Here is a 20,597-nt window from a genome sequence, read left to right as displayed (position 1 = left end):
TGTCCGACTCAAAGAATATGTGACATGAGGGGGTGGTAGGGATGTGTCAGGTAACTTAGTTTACCATGTTCTAGCTTGCATGAATAGATGTTGCTTGAATGGCCCTAGTGTTTTATGTGGAGAAGGAGAGATTACATTTGAACTCCATCTTGTCATGGGGTTCCATGTCCAATATGGTACATGCAACATAAAATGTATTTGCCACCTTTTAACTCGTCCACACCCTCTTTGCAGGCTGAACTATGCATGAAAAATCTATTTTTTGCTGAAATTTCAATGTGGCATGTCAAGTAAAGCCTCTTTATGATCATTTTGAGCCATTGTTGAATTTTGGTCTTGGGAAGCATTGGGATTATGTGCATTGCCCCACAAAATCAAGAAATGCCATTAATTGTGAGACTGCCATATTGAGAAACTAAAATATACTGTACCATGGCTGAAAAAATGTATATTCAAACTCTATGACACATGACACATGACCATGTGGAAAAGACATAGGTGTGCAAGACATAGGTTGACGTGAGACACATACTTTTGCAAGACCTTGGGTTAAAATATGGAACCTTAGCAATTAAATAACCAAGAAATGCATGTTGCCTTAAACTTTCACAGATATTGTCATATTTAGATGATTTGAAATTTGATTATGATGGGGTTTTCATCCCCAGTTTCAAAATTGCGACCTCATGGTAGATTTTGGGATAAACTCTGTCTCTTTTGCATCATTCTCTACAGAACCTTCAGCATTAATGGTGCTGCTGTTCTGGGTTTGAGCCATTATAGGCCTTTCCACTCAACGAGTGAGAGATTGATGGCTGGACATTACCAAAAAGGACAGTACACTAATTAATGATAATGACGAATGGCACATGCCCTTTCTCTTGATACTAGACAGTTAATGAAATTTTGAATGTAATTTAAAGGCTATCAAGCAAGATTTCAAGCTGGAAATGTTGGATATGTCTGTGTGTGTGTTGTGTGAAAAGAAAATCTGTAAAAATATAAAATATCACAAAAATAGATGGTGATTGCCAACTTGGGTTCTAGTTTACCCAGGCCAATATTCTCCTCTACAAAAACTAGAACTGTATACTTGAAACAAAGACAAAGGATGGATATCTCACGTTCCTGATCTCAAATCTTAGGGCCAAGTTAATTGATTTGTCTTCAAAGATGTCTTACATATTTTCACTTTGATTGAGGACGACTGATGTACATAATAATTCAGTAGAATATGGGCAGTAGTTGCTGTGGAATGCATGTATATCCTCTGGTGTTTGCAATTCTAATTTTTGCATAGCATAGGCCCTATTTTTATAAGAATTATATTATCACACAGTTACATTGTTAGTGTGCATTCATCAAAGTGGGAAAACTTTGGACTGATAAAAGAATTTGGCTTGCAGGCTTCGTGTGATGGGAGGTTTATGTATAGTCCATATTATGTTTCTCCAAATGCTTATGCCACTGTAAATTATCCAGGCCAGTTTTTGGGACAGAATTTGATATCTCGCACTAATATCACTGCAACAGAGTCTGACAAGTCAACAAAGTGTGCTCTAGCCAAAAGCAGAGAACATTTATCTGGAACAGCAAGTTACAGTAACCCAGGGGTTTCAAAATCTCAACCTAATCCAAACCCCCTCTCAACAGCTGGCATTGAAGTTGAAGATTCATCACCGCAATCATCTCATAGGTTGAGCAACAATAACTTAATGGGCAGAACTACAGTGGGAGGCTCGCATGTGCATAAAAGTGGGCAAAGAACTAGCAATCCTGTGATAGCCTGTGCTTCTGAGGGCTTGAGAACTGTTCCACTGCAGGTAGACAATGTGTTGAAATCTCCTGTTCAGCACAATCGAAGTGCTGTATTGCCAAGTGATAGGATAGGACATAGAGAGAGAGAATCTGGTTTATGTAAGGATGGAAGTCAGCCTATTCATGGTGATGCATATTTTGTTGAAGACAGATTGTGTTTACCAAGGTGTCAAAATGAAGGAGCTGAAGATGAGTCTAGAGTGGATGACGATGAAAATTATCAAAGTAAAAACAGCAGCTCATCAGACAATATTGCAGATTCAAAAGGTGTTGATCATTTCTCTTCTGGAGGAGAGTGCCAGGGTGTCGGGCAGAGCCACGGGATACATGAAGCCTTCAAATCTAGTTTGGCTTGTGTTGAATTGCAATATGCTGGGGAAAATACCTCTAGAGACCTACAAAATGCAATGGATGGTATTCAAAGGCATGATGAAAGTTTACGAGATCAGTGTAAATCTAAGCCATGCAATGACCATCAGAGTATGGTAGTTGATTCAGGACCTCATGATGTTGGAAAGGGTGATCCATCTGACCGTAACTCTGATTCATCAATGGTAGATTCAGTCCATATCTTTGATATCACTCCAAATAATGTTATAGCAGCAATTGGGCAGAAAGAGTTTTGGAGAGTCCGGAAAGCGATTCTAAGGTATTTCTCACAGCCGATATTGTAAATTACAATCTAAAGATGTGCATTTGCAGATTTAAAGTGGAGGGATTTCAATTAGGTTTGATAAGTGATGATAAAGTAGAGCTTTCAATTTATCAGAAGAGCTAATTTGCCATTCTAAAATTTGTTAATGTCTAAGATGCACTGAAATGGATATTGAGATGGGGGAACATGTATGGGATATTGTCATTACAATGTAAAGATGCGCATTTGCAGAGATAAAGTGGGGGGATTTAAATTAAGTTTCCTTAGTGATGATAAAGCAGAGCTGTCATTTTATCAAAATAGCTAATTTGGCATTCTAAAATCTATTAATGTCTAAGATACACTGGAATGGATATGGAGATGGGGGGATGGACATGGGAACATTCTAGTGAAGGCAGGATATGATATGGTAGGGAAATGGAAAATACATGTAAAGATAGGTACACACACAACAAAAACCATTAGACATAAAAGGTTCAGATTACAAGGAATTGCTTTTTTCTGATCATTTCTTGTTAATTAATGTTTTCTGACGATACTTATCTGGATTGTTCTCAAAGATCCAAAGGTAGCACATGGATTTGTATTTTAGGGAATGGAAAGGAACTAAAAGGAGGAGATCTACCTTTTTCTGTATGGATAGCATGCCCAATATTAGAAATTAGGATCAGCACAACTTGTATTAATGATCTCTGAAGGAAGATTAGGGTTATGTGACAACAAAAATGGCATTTGCCTCATCCACAGACAGGATAAAGTATGTTTTCTCAGAGGCATAAAGCAATCAGATAGTGAACAAATGATTTTTAAACTTTTAGGATCAGGAGACATACAATTTTCTCCAAACTTAAATTGACCACCTTTACAAATTTGTAAAAGAAAATTAAACAATCTAGACAGATGGCAAGAGGGTGTGTCATGATCATGATGTTGATATTAATAAGCATATCTTCTATGCCAACAGGCCAGGATGCTTTCTTCTAGTCTTCTAGGTGTTATTTTGGGTTTTCTAATGTTCTTTTATCATGATTGGGCCAAAATGCCAAGGTTTTGGCTGGATGCAGCCCTGTCATCCATCCAATGCTCAAGTCCTTCGGTCAATATTTCACCATCCCTTTTCTCTTTGCTTCCAGATAGAGGCAAAGCTTCCTTCCGCACTTCATTTGTGAGGGGACAATGTATCAAGATGTGTTGGACTGTTTGTTCATTACTTCTGCAAAGAGTACAAAAACTTGGCCCTTCATTTTGTCATGGATTATAGACTTTGATTATTCTCTCAGGTCATTGTTCATCTTTGGTTATGTTGTTGGTTGTGTGGTTAGTAGGAGGGTGTAGTAATAATTTAGTAATTGCCATCATAATGATATTTGCTTTTTTTTGGTACTTTTATATATATATATATATATATATATATATATATATATATAGTAAACTTAACATAAGATACCACATCATATCCCAACTTCACTGTGAGTGAGCCATCCATCTTTGTTCCAGGCTAAGTTACCAGGATTCACATCTAGATACGAATATGGATATACATACGGATCCACCGTTTTTTTGAAAAGCCAGGATCTGGATATGGCATGGCAAGGAAATGGCAAGTAAAAAGAAATATAAAATATTTCATAATTTTTAAAAATTAAATTTGTATAAAAATGAAAACATATACTAATTTTTAAATATATAATTTTAAATATAATACTTATAAAAATAATTATTAGATGACTAATATCACAATTAATGTATCATTATAAATATCAATTACATACAAATTAAACATTAATTAAATTTATATCAAAAAACATATGTAAATTTTTAAATATATAACTTCTGTTTAAAAATAATTATTAATTTAATAATATTAAAATTAATACATCATTTATAAATATTCAAATATTAATTATTAGTTACTATATTTATATTAAGTGGCTATAAAACTTACTTTTTTACACTTGAGAATAAACTTAAAAATTAATTAAAATTTCTAAACAATGTTGATTTTTGTGTAGAATCTCAAGGTATTCCCGCATGCGCCTCCTAAGTCAGCCTAGAAGATTTATGAAAATAAAAATAAAAATTGAATTTTTTAAATGGGCTTCATGTAGGCTCAAAGTGGACAAGTTGGCTCGGCTCATCCAGGGACGTGTCCCTTGTTGAGAAATCAAGGGCATAGCAATTATGAGATTTCTCTTCTAAATTCTAATGATAACTGCTTGTGAATGCTTTTTACTTCTTTAGATTAGGATCTTTTCTTTACTTAGATCATTATAGTCTTATTCTTCATCAAACAACTACCAATGCATAAACAATAAAGGGACAAGAGACACAGAACGCAGGCGATCAACGAGGGCCAAAACCTTTCCAACTTGAGAGGAAAACTCAAACGAATTCTTCTTCTTATAGAGACTTCTATTGACGAATACTAAGGCCAAGACTCCATTTATTATTAAGTTAGGGCAACTTCTTCCTAGACTTCAATTTGGACCTCAGCAACCCTCTTACAACAATTTCGTCCTTCCTTATTGCATTTCGACCTTCCCTTCAGAAACCCTAGGTCACATGAAAGGGGAGCTCATGGAGAGATTTATCCTTATATGCCTTCGCTATGCCTTCCTTGCTTTCTTAGTGAACTCAACCTTCAAAGTAGACCTTCTTGACACCAACCTTTGATACTTTTTTGTGACTGTAACTCGTCCTTTTTGCAGCAGATCAAAACCCTAACTCTCTTTGCACGTGTGGAGAGAAGTAACCCAAAGACTGATCCAAAAACTTCGATCTCTTTTTCTTCTTTCGTCCTTCTTTATCTTGCACCTTTTTCTTCTTCCTTGAGCTCAAATGATGAGTGTGAAGTGTGTCCATGAGAGAGGCCAAGTGCCTCTTTATATAGGCTTCTTGACCATGACTTGAGGCCGACTTGCAATTGCTTCTAGTCTGACTTAATGCTTTGATGAAGGCTGACTTGTTGCAGGTGCTTTGACTCGGTCTTGGAGGATCTTCTAGAATCAAATACATATGTAACATGCCCAAATGGGTCTTCAATCCTTGACATTGACTCACTAGACTTTATGACTTGATGACCAAACCTAATAGCTCACAATGGGAGCTTCAATCAAAATAAAATTCCTTGAGCATGAAACCCATGACTCAAGCATTACAAAATTAATGTTGTTTTCTTCTTTACATCAATTACATAAAATCATGGTTACACATGTCATTGTGAAGACCAAACCTAGTTACACTTTTTAACATCCCTTGGGGTAAATGCACCCATTCAACTTGTATATATAAATGCACCCATTCAACTTCATTTGATCAATCATCATCATCATCATCTCTCTTCTATAACAACGACACATGGCAACTGATGGAGGACGAATACACTGAAGTTTGGGCTTGGATTTTGGCACAGATTTCTAGAAAATTTAGAATTGTAAACCTTACTGAAGAACAATTTCTCCTAGAAGAAAAGTTGTTGGGTTTTCTCCCAAGTTTGGGTTAGGGAAAATTTGTTCTCTGTCGTGCATGACTGTCTCTTTATGATCTTACTATTTTAGCTACATTTACTGTTGAAATTTTCTATGTATAATCGCTCAGTGATATCAGTAAATTGTTAAATTAGGTAGTAGTTACTAATTATCAGATCAGAAAATTGGTTTCTATTGTGTATCTTTGTAGAAAATTCAACAAATAAATACTGGCGGCTTATAATACTTACCTCAATTTGTAGATCGAAACACTAGGGATGTGCATGAGTTCGCTTCCAACGACTCTTATCCTTCCTCCCCCTCATATGAATGATGCCAACACTGTTCATATTTACTACATTTGATCATTAGTGGGCGTTAAAGTTTATAATATGGTCTGTAGGTTTATAATAGGTCAACCAAGTAAAAAATAATTCGTCAGCCAACTCGCTAGTTTATTATTTGCTCCGTTGTTTTTTCCATTTTTGTTGATTAGAGTAGAGAAGAAGTGTTCTGCATGTCTAAGTGTGAAGACTAGTAGAAGAACACAAAAGATTGCCACTTTAGGAAAATATTAATTTATTTAACTATTTCCTAAAGTTAGATTTACGAAAAAGTAAAAGTTCATAAGTTAACTTATGATTTAATCTCAGTTGTTTAGAAGGAGATTAGGGTTGAGATCGAAATTACAAGAGGAGATAGAGCGAGTTAGTGGTAAGTCAGTAGAGAACAAGCAGGTGTGAGAGAGCAGCGGAGGAAGAGCGAGAGTTTCAATAGATCACAAAGCTCAGCATCTGAGTAGAAGAAATTGAGGGAGGACCGAGATCTTATAGTCCAACACAATATTTCATTCGCATGTGTGCGTAGGAGAGAGGAAGTGTGGTCTCATGTGTGATCCAAATCGCTGATCTGCGCTGTAGTTTTGCAGATCTAGTGCGTAGGAAGGGAGATCGATTTAGCTGCAGGGAGATCGAGTGTTTTATTTTGATAAACTGGGAAGTTTCTCCCTTGTAATTCTTAGAGGAAAATCTTTTACTACAGAAGAATAATAAGAACACACAATGTTGCAGGTTTTCCCTGGAGTTGGGGTTTCTTAGGTATATCTTTTGTTTTATGGTTTGATGTGTTTGCCTTCTGATTAATTTTTTGTTGTGCATATTAAGTTAGAAAATTTAGTGTGTTTGTGATTTAAGTTTCCATATTATCAATTGTTTATATTTATGGGTTTTTACACTTAGAAATTGCAAATCAGTTTGCGGGGTTTTATGAAAATCTAACAATTTTCGCTGATGTTGTTTGAGTAATCCATTTCTTATCTCACATTATCGTGTTATCCATTATTAGGTTACTTGTCCGCTGAGTTTTCCGTTCTAGAAGTTTGCGCTGGCTTCTGCTTTGAATTTCGCAATGTCACGGACGGATCTCTGCGGATGTGGATTTGAATCTGTCTCTGATTCAGGGATCCGTGGATCCAACCACTAGGACTGACAAATCCGGTAACACAGGTTCCAACACCATACTAATATATTCTTTCCATCCAACAAACACACCGCATTATGATCTAGCAAACAAGTGAAAATATTCCATTTTGTAGCCAAATCACCATGAATATCTAACTTAGTTGTGAGCCAAATTTGCCTACAACCTCCCATTGGATTCAAAATCCCAACATCAGCTAAACATGCAACCACGATCTTAGAGAGATAATAATCCTCACCAACTCCAATCCAAGGATCCTCACTGAGCCGAACCCAGTTGCCATAGGCCCACAACCTATTTTCCAAGCAACCACTGTCCAAGCAGAGGAAAGGTGTTCACCATCTGGAAACATTTAATGCTCATCGATTGTTGAAATTATATGACAAGTTTCGTAGAATACAGTTTTCTTCCAGGTAATTACTTCCTAATGATTTTTAATCAAGATTTTATGCCATTGTTGTCATTGAATAATTACACTTGAGAAAATCTCAATAGTAAAAGACAACCATGCACAAATGAGACTATTTCTACCCTGGGAACACAACTTTGGGGGAAAGCCCAACAAATTTTCTTAGGATAAATTATTCTTCAATAAGCTTTACAAATCAACAATTTGACTGGAAACTTGTGCCAATATCCAAGTTAAAATACTAGTCAAACCTAGTCAAAATAGCAACAAGTCAACGCTGGTAAAACCAACCAAAATTAATAGAAGTCAACGCTAGTCAAACAATTAGTTCTTGTGGTCAACTCTTCTTGGTCAAGTCAACACTAGTAAAATCAATCAAAATTACTAGAAGTCAACGCTAGTCAAATAGTTAGTTCTTGTGGTTAACTCTTCTTGGTCAACAACTTGTGGTCAACCCTGTGGTCTATAGTCTTGTGATCAGCCTTGCAGTCAACAACTCACATGTGCAGCTTGCGGTTGGTCAAACTGTAGTCAAATGTGTTCGTATGGCTTCCAAAATTAGTCAAACACTTGGTCAACTTGGTTTGCAACTTAGTCAACTTTAGTCAATGCAGCCTGCTCAAATTTGTCTTCCTTCTTCACACATGTGGTTGTCCAAGAGAGATAAAAATGATGAAGAAAAGAAGAATAAACTCCAAAATCAAACTTCTCCTTTTTGCTCAGACCTGCTCTTGCTTCGTGATGAAATGAGGCATGCCATCATCTATTTAGACTTGTCGAAGGGGTGTGACAACCCAACAGACACGTCCCTTCATTGGTTGGCCGACTTGTCTTCTTTCTGGGCCGACATGAATACCTCTCGCTGCTACAAAAAATCAACACTCCCTCTTAGCGAGGAAGGTATTCTCCTTTGCTGAAAAGTTAAAACATATTTCTCCTTAGCTGAAATTTCTTATCCACTAGAAAAATTTATGAGCTTGCTATGTTGATTTAGTGTCTCCTCACATGCACATTGATTTAGTGTCTCCTCATATTCATGTCTATACATATGGATCACTCCATCCCAGAGTAGGCAATGTGAGTATCCTAGGCCATTTACCCCTAGCCAAATCAACATGGCTCCATGGATAAATGTATTAATCTCCCCTGGTCAAATCAACATGACCCAGTGAAATCAGCATGGCTTCTTAGGAGAAGCTTTGCCCCTAGGCCATTCACCCTTGGCCAAATTAGTATGGCTTCTTAGGTGAATGTATCGTTCTTCCCTGGTCAAATCAACATGATGCTATGGATGCCAAATTAGAATGCCTCTAATGGAAAAATGTATGCCCTATGTTGTAGTTGCCCTAGGCCATTCACCCCTAGACAAATCAACATGGCCTCCATGGGTGAATGTATCATTCCCCCACTAGTCAAATCAGCATGACCCGGTGGGAGAATGCCTGCCCAATCCTGCAAAAACATCAACTCTCCGTCTCTGAGAGGGAGACATTTTGCGTCATGCCAAACATGTCTTTGAAGTATACAAACTTCACTCTAGACAAAGGCTTGGTGAGAATGTCCGCAATCTGCACATCTGCGGATATGTACTAAAGCGTCACTGCTCCCTTCTACACCATGTCTCGGAAAAAGTGATATTTGATCTCAATGTGCTTCGACTTGTCATGAAAATTTGGATTCTCTGAAAGCTTGCCACAACTTTGATTATCACAATATATCAAGTTTGTCTCTAGCCTTGCAAGTAGCTTCCAGAACCACATTGCTTCCTGACTTGCGACACTGGCTAGGATATTCTCTGCTTCTGCTGTATTGAGTGCAACAAAAGTCTACTTCCTTTTAAATCATGATATCATAGCTGATCCCAAGTTGAAGGAGCACCCCGAGGTGCTCTTTCTACTCTCTGCACTCCCGACCCAATCCGAATCAGTATATTTCTGTAGCCTCACTTCACCCCTAGCCAAATCAGCGTGGCTCCATGGGTGAATGTGTCATTCCCCCACTAGTCAAATCAGCATGACCCGGTGGGAGAATGGCTGCCAAATCCTGCAAAACATCAACTCTCCGTCTCTGAGAGGGAGACATTTTGCATTATGCCAAGATTGTCTCTGAAGTATACAAACTTCACTGTAGACAGAGGTTTAGTGAGAATGTCTGTAATCTGCTCATCTGTGGATATGTACTGAAGCTTCATTGCTCCCCTCTGCATTGTGTCTCGGAAGAAGTGATATTTGATCTCAATGTGCTTCGTCCTGTCATGAAAAATTGGATTCTCTGAAAGCTTGACACAACTTTGATTATCACAATATATCAAGTTTGTCTCTAGCACTTGATCAAATAGCCCTGCAAGTAGCTTCCTGAACCACACTGCTTCCTGACTTGCGACACTGGCTAGGATATTCTCTGCCTCTGCTGTATTGAGTGCAACAAAATTCTACTTCCTTTTAAATCATGATATCATAGCTAATCCCAAGCCGAAGGAGCACCCCGAGGTGCTCGTTCTATTCTCTGCACTCCCGACCCAGTACGAATTAGTATATCCCTATAGCCTCACTTCACCACCTGAGACATATCTCAAACCATATCCAACTGTACCACGTAGGTACCTCAACACATGTTTGTCGCATGCCTCGGCTCAACCTTACACTGGCCAACTTCCTTCACTGGATCCATCATCACAACTACTTTCAAGTCACCCTAATTGGGTGCCCCCTCTGAAACTGAAGCAAATCTTCATATGGCAATCCTGGTTGCTTACTTTGTCACGGAAACAAATCCTCATGCTGCTGCTGCTCCCTTTGTTACTGAAGCATATCCTGTTGTCGGGCATGGTCCCCTCATAGAAGGCATATTGCTCCTAGAGACCTCCCGTCTCTAAGCATCTAGTCTGACAATCTCAACCTATGACATCCTCTTTGAAGGTTGTTGCTTTCACTTTTCTTGACTGTTTGCTCCCTCTGAACTGAAAGCTCTTCTAGTCATCTAGCACGGTCTTGGACATCTTAACAATATGTACAATCCTTCCTGTCGAACACCAATCACTCATCCTGAGTCTATGCTCGAGCCCCTAGGCCATACAAGAACTTGATCATGTGGCAACTAGAGCAAAAGTCTCCTCGTAGTCTTCTCCCTCTTTCTAGACATCCTCTTTGAAGGTTGCTGCTTTCACTTTTCTTGACTGTTTTCTCCCTCTGAACTGAAAGCTCTTCTAGTCATCTAGCACGGTCTTGGACATCTTAACAATATGTACAATCCTTCCTGTCGAACAACAATCACTCCTGCTGAGTCTATGCTCGAGCCCCTAGGCCATACAAGAACTTGATCATGTGGTGACTAGAGCAAAAGTCTCCTCGTAGTCTTCTCCCTCTTTCTAGGAGAACTCTCTTGCCACAAACCTCGCTTTGTACTTCTCGATGTTGCCATTGCCTTGGCAACCCTCATAATGGACTTGTTCTTCCTTTCTGCAAAACCCCATTCGTGAGGCCATGGAAAATGAAAAATCATAATGAAACAATCATTTTCTGGTATTTAAACCATAAAAAATAAAAGGACAAGAGGCTGACCAAAAAATCAAAGCAAGAAAAATATGATTGGAAGTACTTATCTCTTGATCAAGGAAGAAATTGTTGAGGGTTGTATGGAACTATCAACTCCCTCTTGATCCTTGCCTCCTTGCAGAAAATCATTGAAGTTCTTGGAAGTATACTCTCCTCCATTATTTGACCTCAAAACCTTGATCTTCTTCTCTGTCAAGTTTTCTACTTGAGCCTTGAACTCCTGGATCTTGTTGAAAGCCTCATCCTTGGCCTTCATGAGAAAAGAATCATTAATGAATGTCAAAATAAGTATTCTTTCCGAAGTCCATCTGCAAGCTTATCAAGCTTAGATTCCTTTGTCTTCTTTTGAGGTTGATGTTGATCGTCATCATCAACATCAACTGTTGATGCATTCTGTTATTCCTTCCTTTTCTTCTGAGGACACTAAGAGGCATAATAGCCGAAGTCATGACAATTGGAGCACCTGATCTTTGACATATCCTTCTTCTTTTGATCTGGAACTGGAGTTGGTCTTCTACCTGTATTCTTCTTATCAAACTTTCCAAATTTTTTTCTCCCGTTTCCTTTGTATGAGCTGCAATGGCTTGAGTTTCATCATCCCGAGGTCGCTGCAACTTGTCCTTGGACAACAATCTGGCCTCTTCTTGGACATAATCAGTTCATAGCTTATCAATCTTGGGCAGATTTCTTGTTCACCATTTCCCTAAACAAATGGCTCACATAAGGAAGGAAATCCATTGAGAGCCACTCTAACAAGTTCTATATCATCAATATTATCTCCAATGGCTCTAAATTCATCTCTCAATCGGGAGACTCTCATAAGATAAGAGACAACATAATCTGATCTAAACATCATGACACTACGAAGTTGATTCCTCAAGGTTAGTTTCCTGCTTGTGTTGTCACTCTGGAACAATCCCACCAAAGCATCACACACTTCTTTGGCAGTCTTCAACTTAGCACCATGCGGAATCAAGTGGTCTTTTATGGTATCCTACAAGATTCTCTTTACTTTGGCTTCATTTTTCCTATACTTGGCTTTCCCCTCAACTCTCTCTAGCTCTGGAATGACTTCCTTCACATGAACCTGAAGGTCATTTTCTTCCAAGATAAGAAGTATCCTAGTCTTCCAAGATCTGAAATTAGTAGCACCATCCATCCTGTCTTCTACTTTGAGACTTGGCATCATTTTGACGAGAGATCTAAAATCCAATTAAGCTGCTGATTACTTTCTCTTAGGGTTACTTCAATGGTTGCTCTTTCAACAAAGCTTTGATACATGTTGAAATTCTATGACAAGTGCAGTATAATATAATTTTCTATTAGGTAATTACTTCCAAATGATTTTCTATCGGTGTTTTATGCGAGTGCTATCATTTAATAATTACACTTCAGAATATCTCAACAGTAAATGCAGCGAAAACAATAAAGATCACAGAAAGACAACCATGCACAAAAGAGACAATATTTTTACCCTAGGAAACCCAACCTTGGGAGAATACCCAACAACCTTTCTTAGGAGAAATTATTCTTCAACAAGGTTCACAAATCAACAATGTGGCTAGAAATTTGTGTCAATATCGAAGTCAAAATACCAATCAAACTTGGTCAAGATAGCAACAAGTCAATGTTGGTCAAACAATCAATTATTATGGTCCACTCGACTTGGTCAACTTTGGCCCTGCGGTCAATGACCTGTGGTCAACATTCCTGCGATCAAATGCCCTATGATCAACAGTGTTGTGGTCAACAATCTGCATGTGCGGCCTGCGAATGGTCAAACTACGGTCAAATCCACATGTTGCCTCCAAAATTAGCTCGGTCAACTTGGTTTGCAGCTAGGTCAACTTTAGTCAATGTGGCCTACTCAAATTTGTCTTCCTTCTTCACACGTGCAATTGTCCAAGAAAGAATAAACTCCAAATTCGAACTTCTCCTTTTTGCTTAGACTTGCTCTTGCTTTGTGATGAAATGAGTCGTCATGTCATCTATTTATACTTGTCAAAGGGGTTTGACAACCCAAGGGACACGTCCCTTTATTGGCTGGCCAACTTGTCTTTTTTTTGGGCCGACTTGAACACCTGTTGCTGCTACAAAAAGTCAACATTGATGGGACTTGTGCTCTGCCCTTATCAATTGCTTCACGTTAAAAATAAAACATTATTTGCATCTAATAATTCTGGCCCATAAACATTCAGTAAAGAGTAGCCTCCATAGACTCTTAACAGCCAGTGCTTGCCGGGATAGAAAAGCGTTTTTCACTCCCCACTAATATGAATAAATAAATAATAAAAAAATTTATCAAACAATAAATAAATTAATAATAGTTAATAAACATTAATGAAAAATTATTAGTTATGAAGGGATAAGTCATTAGACATGACCATTGAACCTTTGTGAGTTCGTGACTAGTCAATGCCTATTTAGGCACATTGTCATGAAGGCATGTAATAACCAATTCAATTCATCAATAATAAAAATAAAGATTTATTCTATAGTTGTGTGTTTTTCTGCTACACTGAAAGTCAAAGCTCAACAAAAGGGAAATCTTGAAGTCTACTTACCATAAAGAAATGCTCACTGTTGTACATGCATTGAATAAATGGCATGAGTACTTCTTGGGAAGCAAGTTCTTGATTCGTACAAATCACAATAGTCTTCAATTTTTGTCACAACAAAAGACATTATCTACAGAACAATAAAAACGAATGGAGAAACTCTCCACATTTGACATGGAAATATCGCATAAAAAAGGGAATGATAATGTAGTTGTTGACACACTTTCACGAAAAAATGTAGACATAACAACATGCAAAATATTGGTAGAGATTTGAACTGAATATGCCAAGGATCCAAACCCTTGTTCTATGATCGAAAATATCGATCAACATCCAAATTTTGAATGGAAAAAAAACATATTATGGTATAAGGTACAATTTGTCTAATTCCACCCTCCAAATTTAAAATGAAGGCTCTAAGGGAAACACATAGTTCCGCTGCAACAGGGCATGGTGGTTTCTTCAAAACATATTATAACACTTGTCAATCGTTCTATTGGAAGAGAATGAGTAAAGAAATCCAGAAATTCGTCGCTGAATGTAATGCTTATCAAAGGAATAAAAATGAGAGTGTCCTAACCCCAGGATTACTTCACCTCTTACATATCCCAAATAAGGAATGGGAGGAAATCTTGATGGGCTTCATCGAAGGGTTGTCTATGTTTGATAGAAAGTACGCAATATTTGTTGTGGTGGATAGACTAACCAAATACACACATTTCATGTTAGTTAAGAAGACAAATTCAACAAAACAAATTACAGAAGTCTTATGCGATAAATTACATGGTCTCTCGAAAGTCATTGTTAGCGATAGAGACGTAAAATTTAAAGGGAATTTCTAGGACTTTTGTAACTAGGTTGGAATATCCCTTAACTTGAGTTCAACTTATCATCCTCAAGCAGATGGAAAGAAAAAAATAGTGAATAAATGTTTGGAAACTGTTAAATTGGCAACTAGGGCCAAATTTCATGTGGGTCATCTTATTCATGGCCAACAATATTTTTATTAGATTACTCTCGTCGAGAGGTGTAGGATTGATCTAAAGATCATCTGATTCCGATAAGTATTTATGGAGATATGAATGTATTTTGATTATGGAATTATTATCAAGCCGACCTACAACTCATGTATTGTCAGAAGCCCATTGCACTCACTCATCTCATCACATCTCTCTCTCTCCCCTGTGCAGAAAAGAGAGTCTTCTCTACTGAGCAAAAAATATTCTCTCTCTCACACATGTGGAAGGAACCTACAGAGTTTGACCAGCGTGGAACATCAAACCTCCTCTTCTGAACTGCGCTATAGGTTCATCTGAACCTCCTCTGAAGGCTGCAACTTTTGGTGGTGGAATCAAGTTGATCCGACAGTCGGTTTGCGAGATATCGATTGCCCTAGTTTGAAGGAAGCTGCTGAAACTGACGCTGCAACTGCAGATCCAAAGTTTGACCAGCGTGGACCGTCAAACCTCCTCTTCTGAATTGCGCTGTAGGTTCATCTGAACCTCCTTTGAAGGTTGCAACTTTTGGTGGTGGAATCAAGTCGATCTGATGGTCGGTTTGCGAGATATCCACTGCCCTAGTTTGAAGGAAGCTGCTGAAATTGAAGCTGCAACTGCAGATCCAAAGTTTGACCAGCGTGGACCATCAAACCTCTTCTTCTGAACTACGCTATAGGTTCATCTAAACCTCCTCTGAAGGCTACAACTTTTGGTGGTGGAATCAAGCCGATCCGATGGTCGGTTTGTGAGATATTGATTGCTCTAGTTTTGATGATGAAGCTGCTAATGCTGATGATGCTGATCTAGGGTTTGCTACTGCTGATATAAATAAGATTTATTGTACTATTTCTCTCTGCTGAATTATTGAAGATAAAAGAAGATTTGATCAAAGGGTTTCCCCACACATTGTGGGGTTTGTCCCTGGCTAGCCGCCACATCTTGTCTCTTGTCTTGGCTTGTTTTCTGTCGATTGTTTAATGTTCTATCTGCACTTTACTTTATGTACATGTGATTGCTAATCTATGGAATATAATAAGAAAAAGAAGTAAACTGTTATAAGCATAGAACATATCATAACTTAACATGGTATCAAAGCTGAGGTGAAGACAAAGCCCGAGCAAGAGCAATCACCGAAGAGAAGATAGGCAAGGCTATCCTAGAAGAACAATTAGTGTTGGACCATGTGAGAGACAATATTGTCGAGCCTCCATCAAATGCATCCGCTGCTGCCAGGTACAAATGGAAAACTGGAGAAGTCAAAACAAAGAAGATCATCCGGGACTCTATCGACAAGCACTTGGTGGCCTACATCTCCGACCTGAACACCTCCAAGGAAATATACGATAGACTGGTGAGTTTATTTAAAGTTAATGATGCAAATCAAGTTTTGTTTCTTAGAAACAAGCTGAGGGAAATCAAGAAGGTTAAAGATGAGAGTATGCAAGCATACTTCTTAAGAATCACTGAGATCAAGAACGATCTCTTATTTATTGGGGAGACTATCACTGATAGGGAAATGGCACTCATGACTCTTGGAGGATTACCATCCGAATGGTACGTGTTTAGGACTACTCTTCTGAACAATCATCTAATACTTGGTTTCAAGGAATTAATGGGTAGATGCATTCTAGAAGAAACAAGGGTAGAAGAGCAAGAAATTCCATTGCCTAAAGGTCCTCCTGCTGCCTTTTCTTCTCATGCTAAGAAAAGAAATAATTCCGAGTCGAAATTGAAAAGAAAGGCTGGACCTAAGGGTGGAAGAAAAGGACAATGTTACATTTGCAATAAAGCAGGTCACTATGCAAGGGAATGCCCTGATAGAAAGGACTCTCACCGTGACGATGATCAAAATCCCTCTCATGGTAATCGAAGGGATGAAAAATTCAATAGCAAAGGTAAAAGGAACGCTGGAAATCAAGGAAGAGGACAACCATTCAAGAAGGCTAGAAATTCCGGGATGTATTAAATGCACTTGAGCTCCGAAAGAACATGGTGTCCATCTCGGAATGGAAGACAAAGGCTAGAAGGTAACCTTCAATGATGGCAAGGTACATGTATCGAAAAATAATGTTAAAGATGCCTTTACTCTTGGATTTCGTGTTGATTCATTATATCAGGTCGATGAAAGTCAGGTAGGTGTCATGTCTTATGACACATCTCTTTAGTCCGAACTTTGGCATTGGAGGTTTGCCCACCTTCATTACAAAGATCTACCCGATGTAAGACATATGGTAACAGGGATGCCCGAATCCCTAGTAGAAAAAGGTGGTGTATGTTCGGGATGTGCCAAAGGAAAGCTCAAAAGGGGACCATTCCCCTCAAGCCTAAGCAAGACCTCCGATATATTACAGTTGGTTCACTCAGGGATACCTGAGGTTGGCATTAAGAGGGAGACTACTACACCACATACTCCAGAGCAGAATGGTGTGGCACCGTACGATTGTGGAAGCTGTCTCTATGGGTAGATGATGTAACAATGCCTGATGTGGAAGAACCGATGGATCCTATTTATCCACCTGAGACTTCCTCTTCCAGGGAGAGGCCTTCATGGCTTAGGGGGATACTTGATGATGTTGAAAGACATGTTGCACCTTGAGGAACCTTCTGTGAAAGTAAGAAACCCAACAGGTATCAAGGATACCTAACCAGTATGAGCACAATCATACAAAATGAGACTTCATCATTCTTAGATGCCGTCAAGCATCAAGTATGGAAGGATGCTATGACCATTATGGAGAATGATGTCTGGGAAGTAGTTCCCAAACCCCAGGACAAGACAATTGTTACTTCAAATTGGTTTAAGATGAAGCTGCAGCAAATGGAACTACGAAATAGTATAAGGCTCGTTTTGTTGCTCGTGGTTTCTCCCAGAAGAAAGGTATAAACTATGATGTGATATTTGCACCTGTTGCTAGATATACGACCATCTACTTGATCATAGCCCTTGTGGCTTCACAAGGATGGAACCTACATCAGATGGATGTCAAGACTACGTTTTTGCATGGTTCGATCAAAGAAGAGGTCTATGTGGAGCAACCCGAAGGATTTGAGATTTATGATGGAAAATCTCATGTATGCAGGTTTAAGAAGGCTCTCTATGGGCTGAAGCAAGCAACTCGAGCATGGTATGAGAGGATCGATAGCTACTTGATGAAGTTGGGGTTCACTAGGAGTGAAGCCGATCCTAACCTTTACTTTAAGGTTGAAGATGACAAGCCTCTCATACTGGTGTTGTATGTGGATGACCTCTTTCTAACAGGTGCATACCCTCTCATTCACAAATGTAAGAGGGAGTTGGCTTCTGAATTTGAAATGAAGAACCAAGGACTTGGAGTGTGGCAGAAGCTACGGGAAATTTTCCTATCTCAAGGAAAATATGTGGTGAAGATTCTGAAAAGATTTGGTATGGTGGACTGCAAGCCTGTGACTACCTCGAGGATCTTAACTTTCAGAAGTTATATGGTAGTGATGTCGGACCAGATTTGGGAAATGCCTCTGAGTTTCAAAAACTCATTCGCGTTGATGTTCTTGGTGAACCTCCGTCCGAACATATGTTTTGCAGTTAGCATTGTGAGCTCATATTTGGTTGAGCCTCACTAGATTGGTGCCAAGAATCTTCTGAGATGTCTTCAGGACACAATCTCTCATGGATTGAGATACACTGCCAGAAATATGAAACTGCATGATTATTCGAATGCTGATTAGGCAGGTAGTGTGGAGGATCACTGGAGCACTTTTTAGTGCTGTTTCTCTTTGGATTCTGCTTCGATATAATGGATGAGCAAGAAGCAGAAGTCGGTTGCCATAAGCACCGTCGAGATCGGATACATATCTATGAGTATGATCTCGTATGAAGCTGCCTGGTTGGGGAAGCTCTTCAGTGAGCTGTTTGAACACATACCACTGTGATTCTCTGTAACAACTAGAGGTGGGATTTGATTATTGAGGAATCCCTTTTTCGTTGATTGCTCCAATAGATAGACATCATCTGAGATATGGTAAGTCGATGAGCAAGGAGGCTCCATCGCATTAAGATGATGTACAGGTCGATACACCTTGTCGAAGCCCCGATGAAAGATCTAATCTTTGATTTTCCCAAACGACTTGGAGTCGTCAAGATACCCTTGTACAAGGGTCCTGCATGTTGCATACATTGAGCTCTGGGAGCTCTGAGGGCTTGCGGTTCTTACTGGAGCAACATACGACCACAGGGTGACTCACCCTCCCCTGGTGGTGAGCACTGGAACAAGATGATTCGCTCTCTTGTGGGACAAGATGATTCGCTCTCCTGTGGAACAGGATGATTCGCTCTCCTGTGTAGCAGGATGATTAGTTCTCCTGTGAGGCTTGGATTGATGTGTTCTCCATGGCGATTGTAGCATGATTGATGTGTTCTCCTGTGAGGCCTGGATTGATGTGTTCTCCATGGCGATTGTAGCAGGATTGATGTGTTCTCCTGTGAGGCTTGGATTGATGTGTTCTCCATGGCGATTGTAGCAGGATTGATGTGTTCTCCTGTGAGGCATGGATTGATGTGTTCTCCATGGCGATTGTAGCAGGATTGATGTGTTCTCCTGTGAGGACGGGATTGATTAAGTTCTCCTGTCGAGTCATCTTAGCCATGCAGTCTGGAACTCATGGGAAGTACCTCTCATCTGATCAATGAGTAGGGAAATGAAGTTAGGGACCATAGTAGTACTGATGGACGCATCGCTGTATCTACCGTACTCCCTACTCTAGGTTGACCTCCATTGATCTGGGATCAATGATACTAGTCTGGGACCAGTGGTAGGAGTTGTACCATACTATGACGCTGACTTCGGGTCAGTTGAGACTGGTCTGGGACCAATGGTACATACTCTGAGACTGACTTCGTGTCAGTGCAGTACTGGTCTGGGACCAGTGAGAGTGGTACATACTATGACGCTGACTTCGGGTCTGTTGAGAATGGTCTGGGACCAATGGTACACTCTCTGAGACTGCGATACTGGTTTGGGACCAGTGGTAGGAGTGGTACTTACTATGAAGCTGATTTTGGGTTGGTTGAGACTGGTCTGGGACTAGTGGTACGCACTTTGAGACTGACTTTGAGTTAGTGGAGGATGATACTGGTCTAGGACCAGTGCAGTTGTACTCACTATGACGCTGACTTCGGGTTGGTTGAGACTGGTCTGGGACTAGTGGTACATACTCTGAGACTGACTTTGAATCAGTATGATACATCCTCAATCATTTCTTCTTCTTCATAATTCGGACGAAAGCAGAGCAGAACAGAACAATGCAAGAGCAGAGCAGAACAGAGCAGAACAATATAGATCAGTATAGGGCAGAACAAGACAAAGCAGAATAGAGCAGAGCAGGGCAAGGGTCAGGCTGTACAGGGCAGTGCATTTGATGGATGAATAGTAGTGACTGACAGACAGATTGCAGATGAAGTTCTCCCTAGTTGAGAGGGAGTGTGAAATTGGCAACTAGGGCCAAACTTCATGTGGGTCATCTTATTTATGGCTAATAATATTTTTATTAGATTCCTCTCGGCAAGAGGTGTAGGATTGATCTAAAGATCATCCGATTTCGATAAGTATTTATGGAGATATGAATTTATTTTGATTATGGAATTATTATCAAGTCGACCTACAACTCATGTAGGCTCAGAACC

The 20,597-nt window shown here is 39.3% G+C and overlaps 1 protein-coding gene across 16 annotated transcripts in view; it reads left to right on the top strand.

Moving 5' to 3' along the window:
• Positions 1-2,253: 2,253 nt before the first annotated feature.
• Positions 2,254-20,597, top strand: part of LOC149170286 (uncharacterized) — a 135,763-nt gene continuing 117,419 nt past the window's right edge. For all 16 annotated transcript variants that reach the window (XR_016259875.1, XR_016259878.1, XR_016259868.1 and 13 more), the window contains exon 1: positions 2,254-2,467. Coding sequence is in view for 2 of the 16 variants with exons in the window: in XM_089428981.1 (XP_089285107.1) it covers positions 2,301-2,467 (167 nt within the window). In the remaining 14 variants the exon portion in view is untranslated. The remainder of the gene's footprint in view (positions 2,468-20,597) is intronic.

This window comes from Pinus tabuliformis, chromosome 4_2 (genome assembly GCF_031772625.1).
Source record: "Pinus tabuliformis cultivar Carrire ecotype Pingquan chromosome 4_2, CPIR1, whole genome shotgun sequence".
Classification (NCBI taxonomy): domain Eukaryota; kingdom Viridiplantae; phylum Streptophyta; class Pinopsida; order Pinales; family Pinaceae; genus Pinus; species Pinus tabuliformis.
The sequence above is the reverse complement of the archived record's forward strand: the minus strand, read 5'-3'. Positions and strand labels throughout refer to the sequence as shown.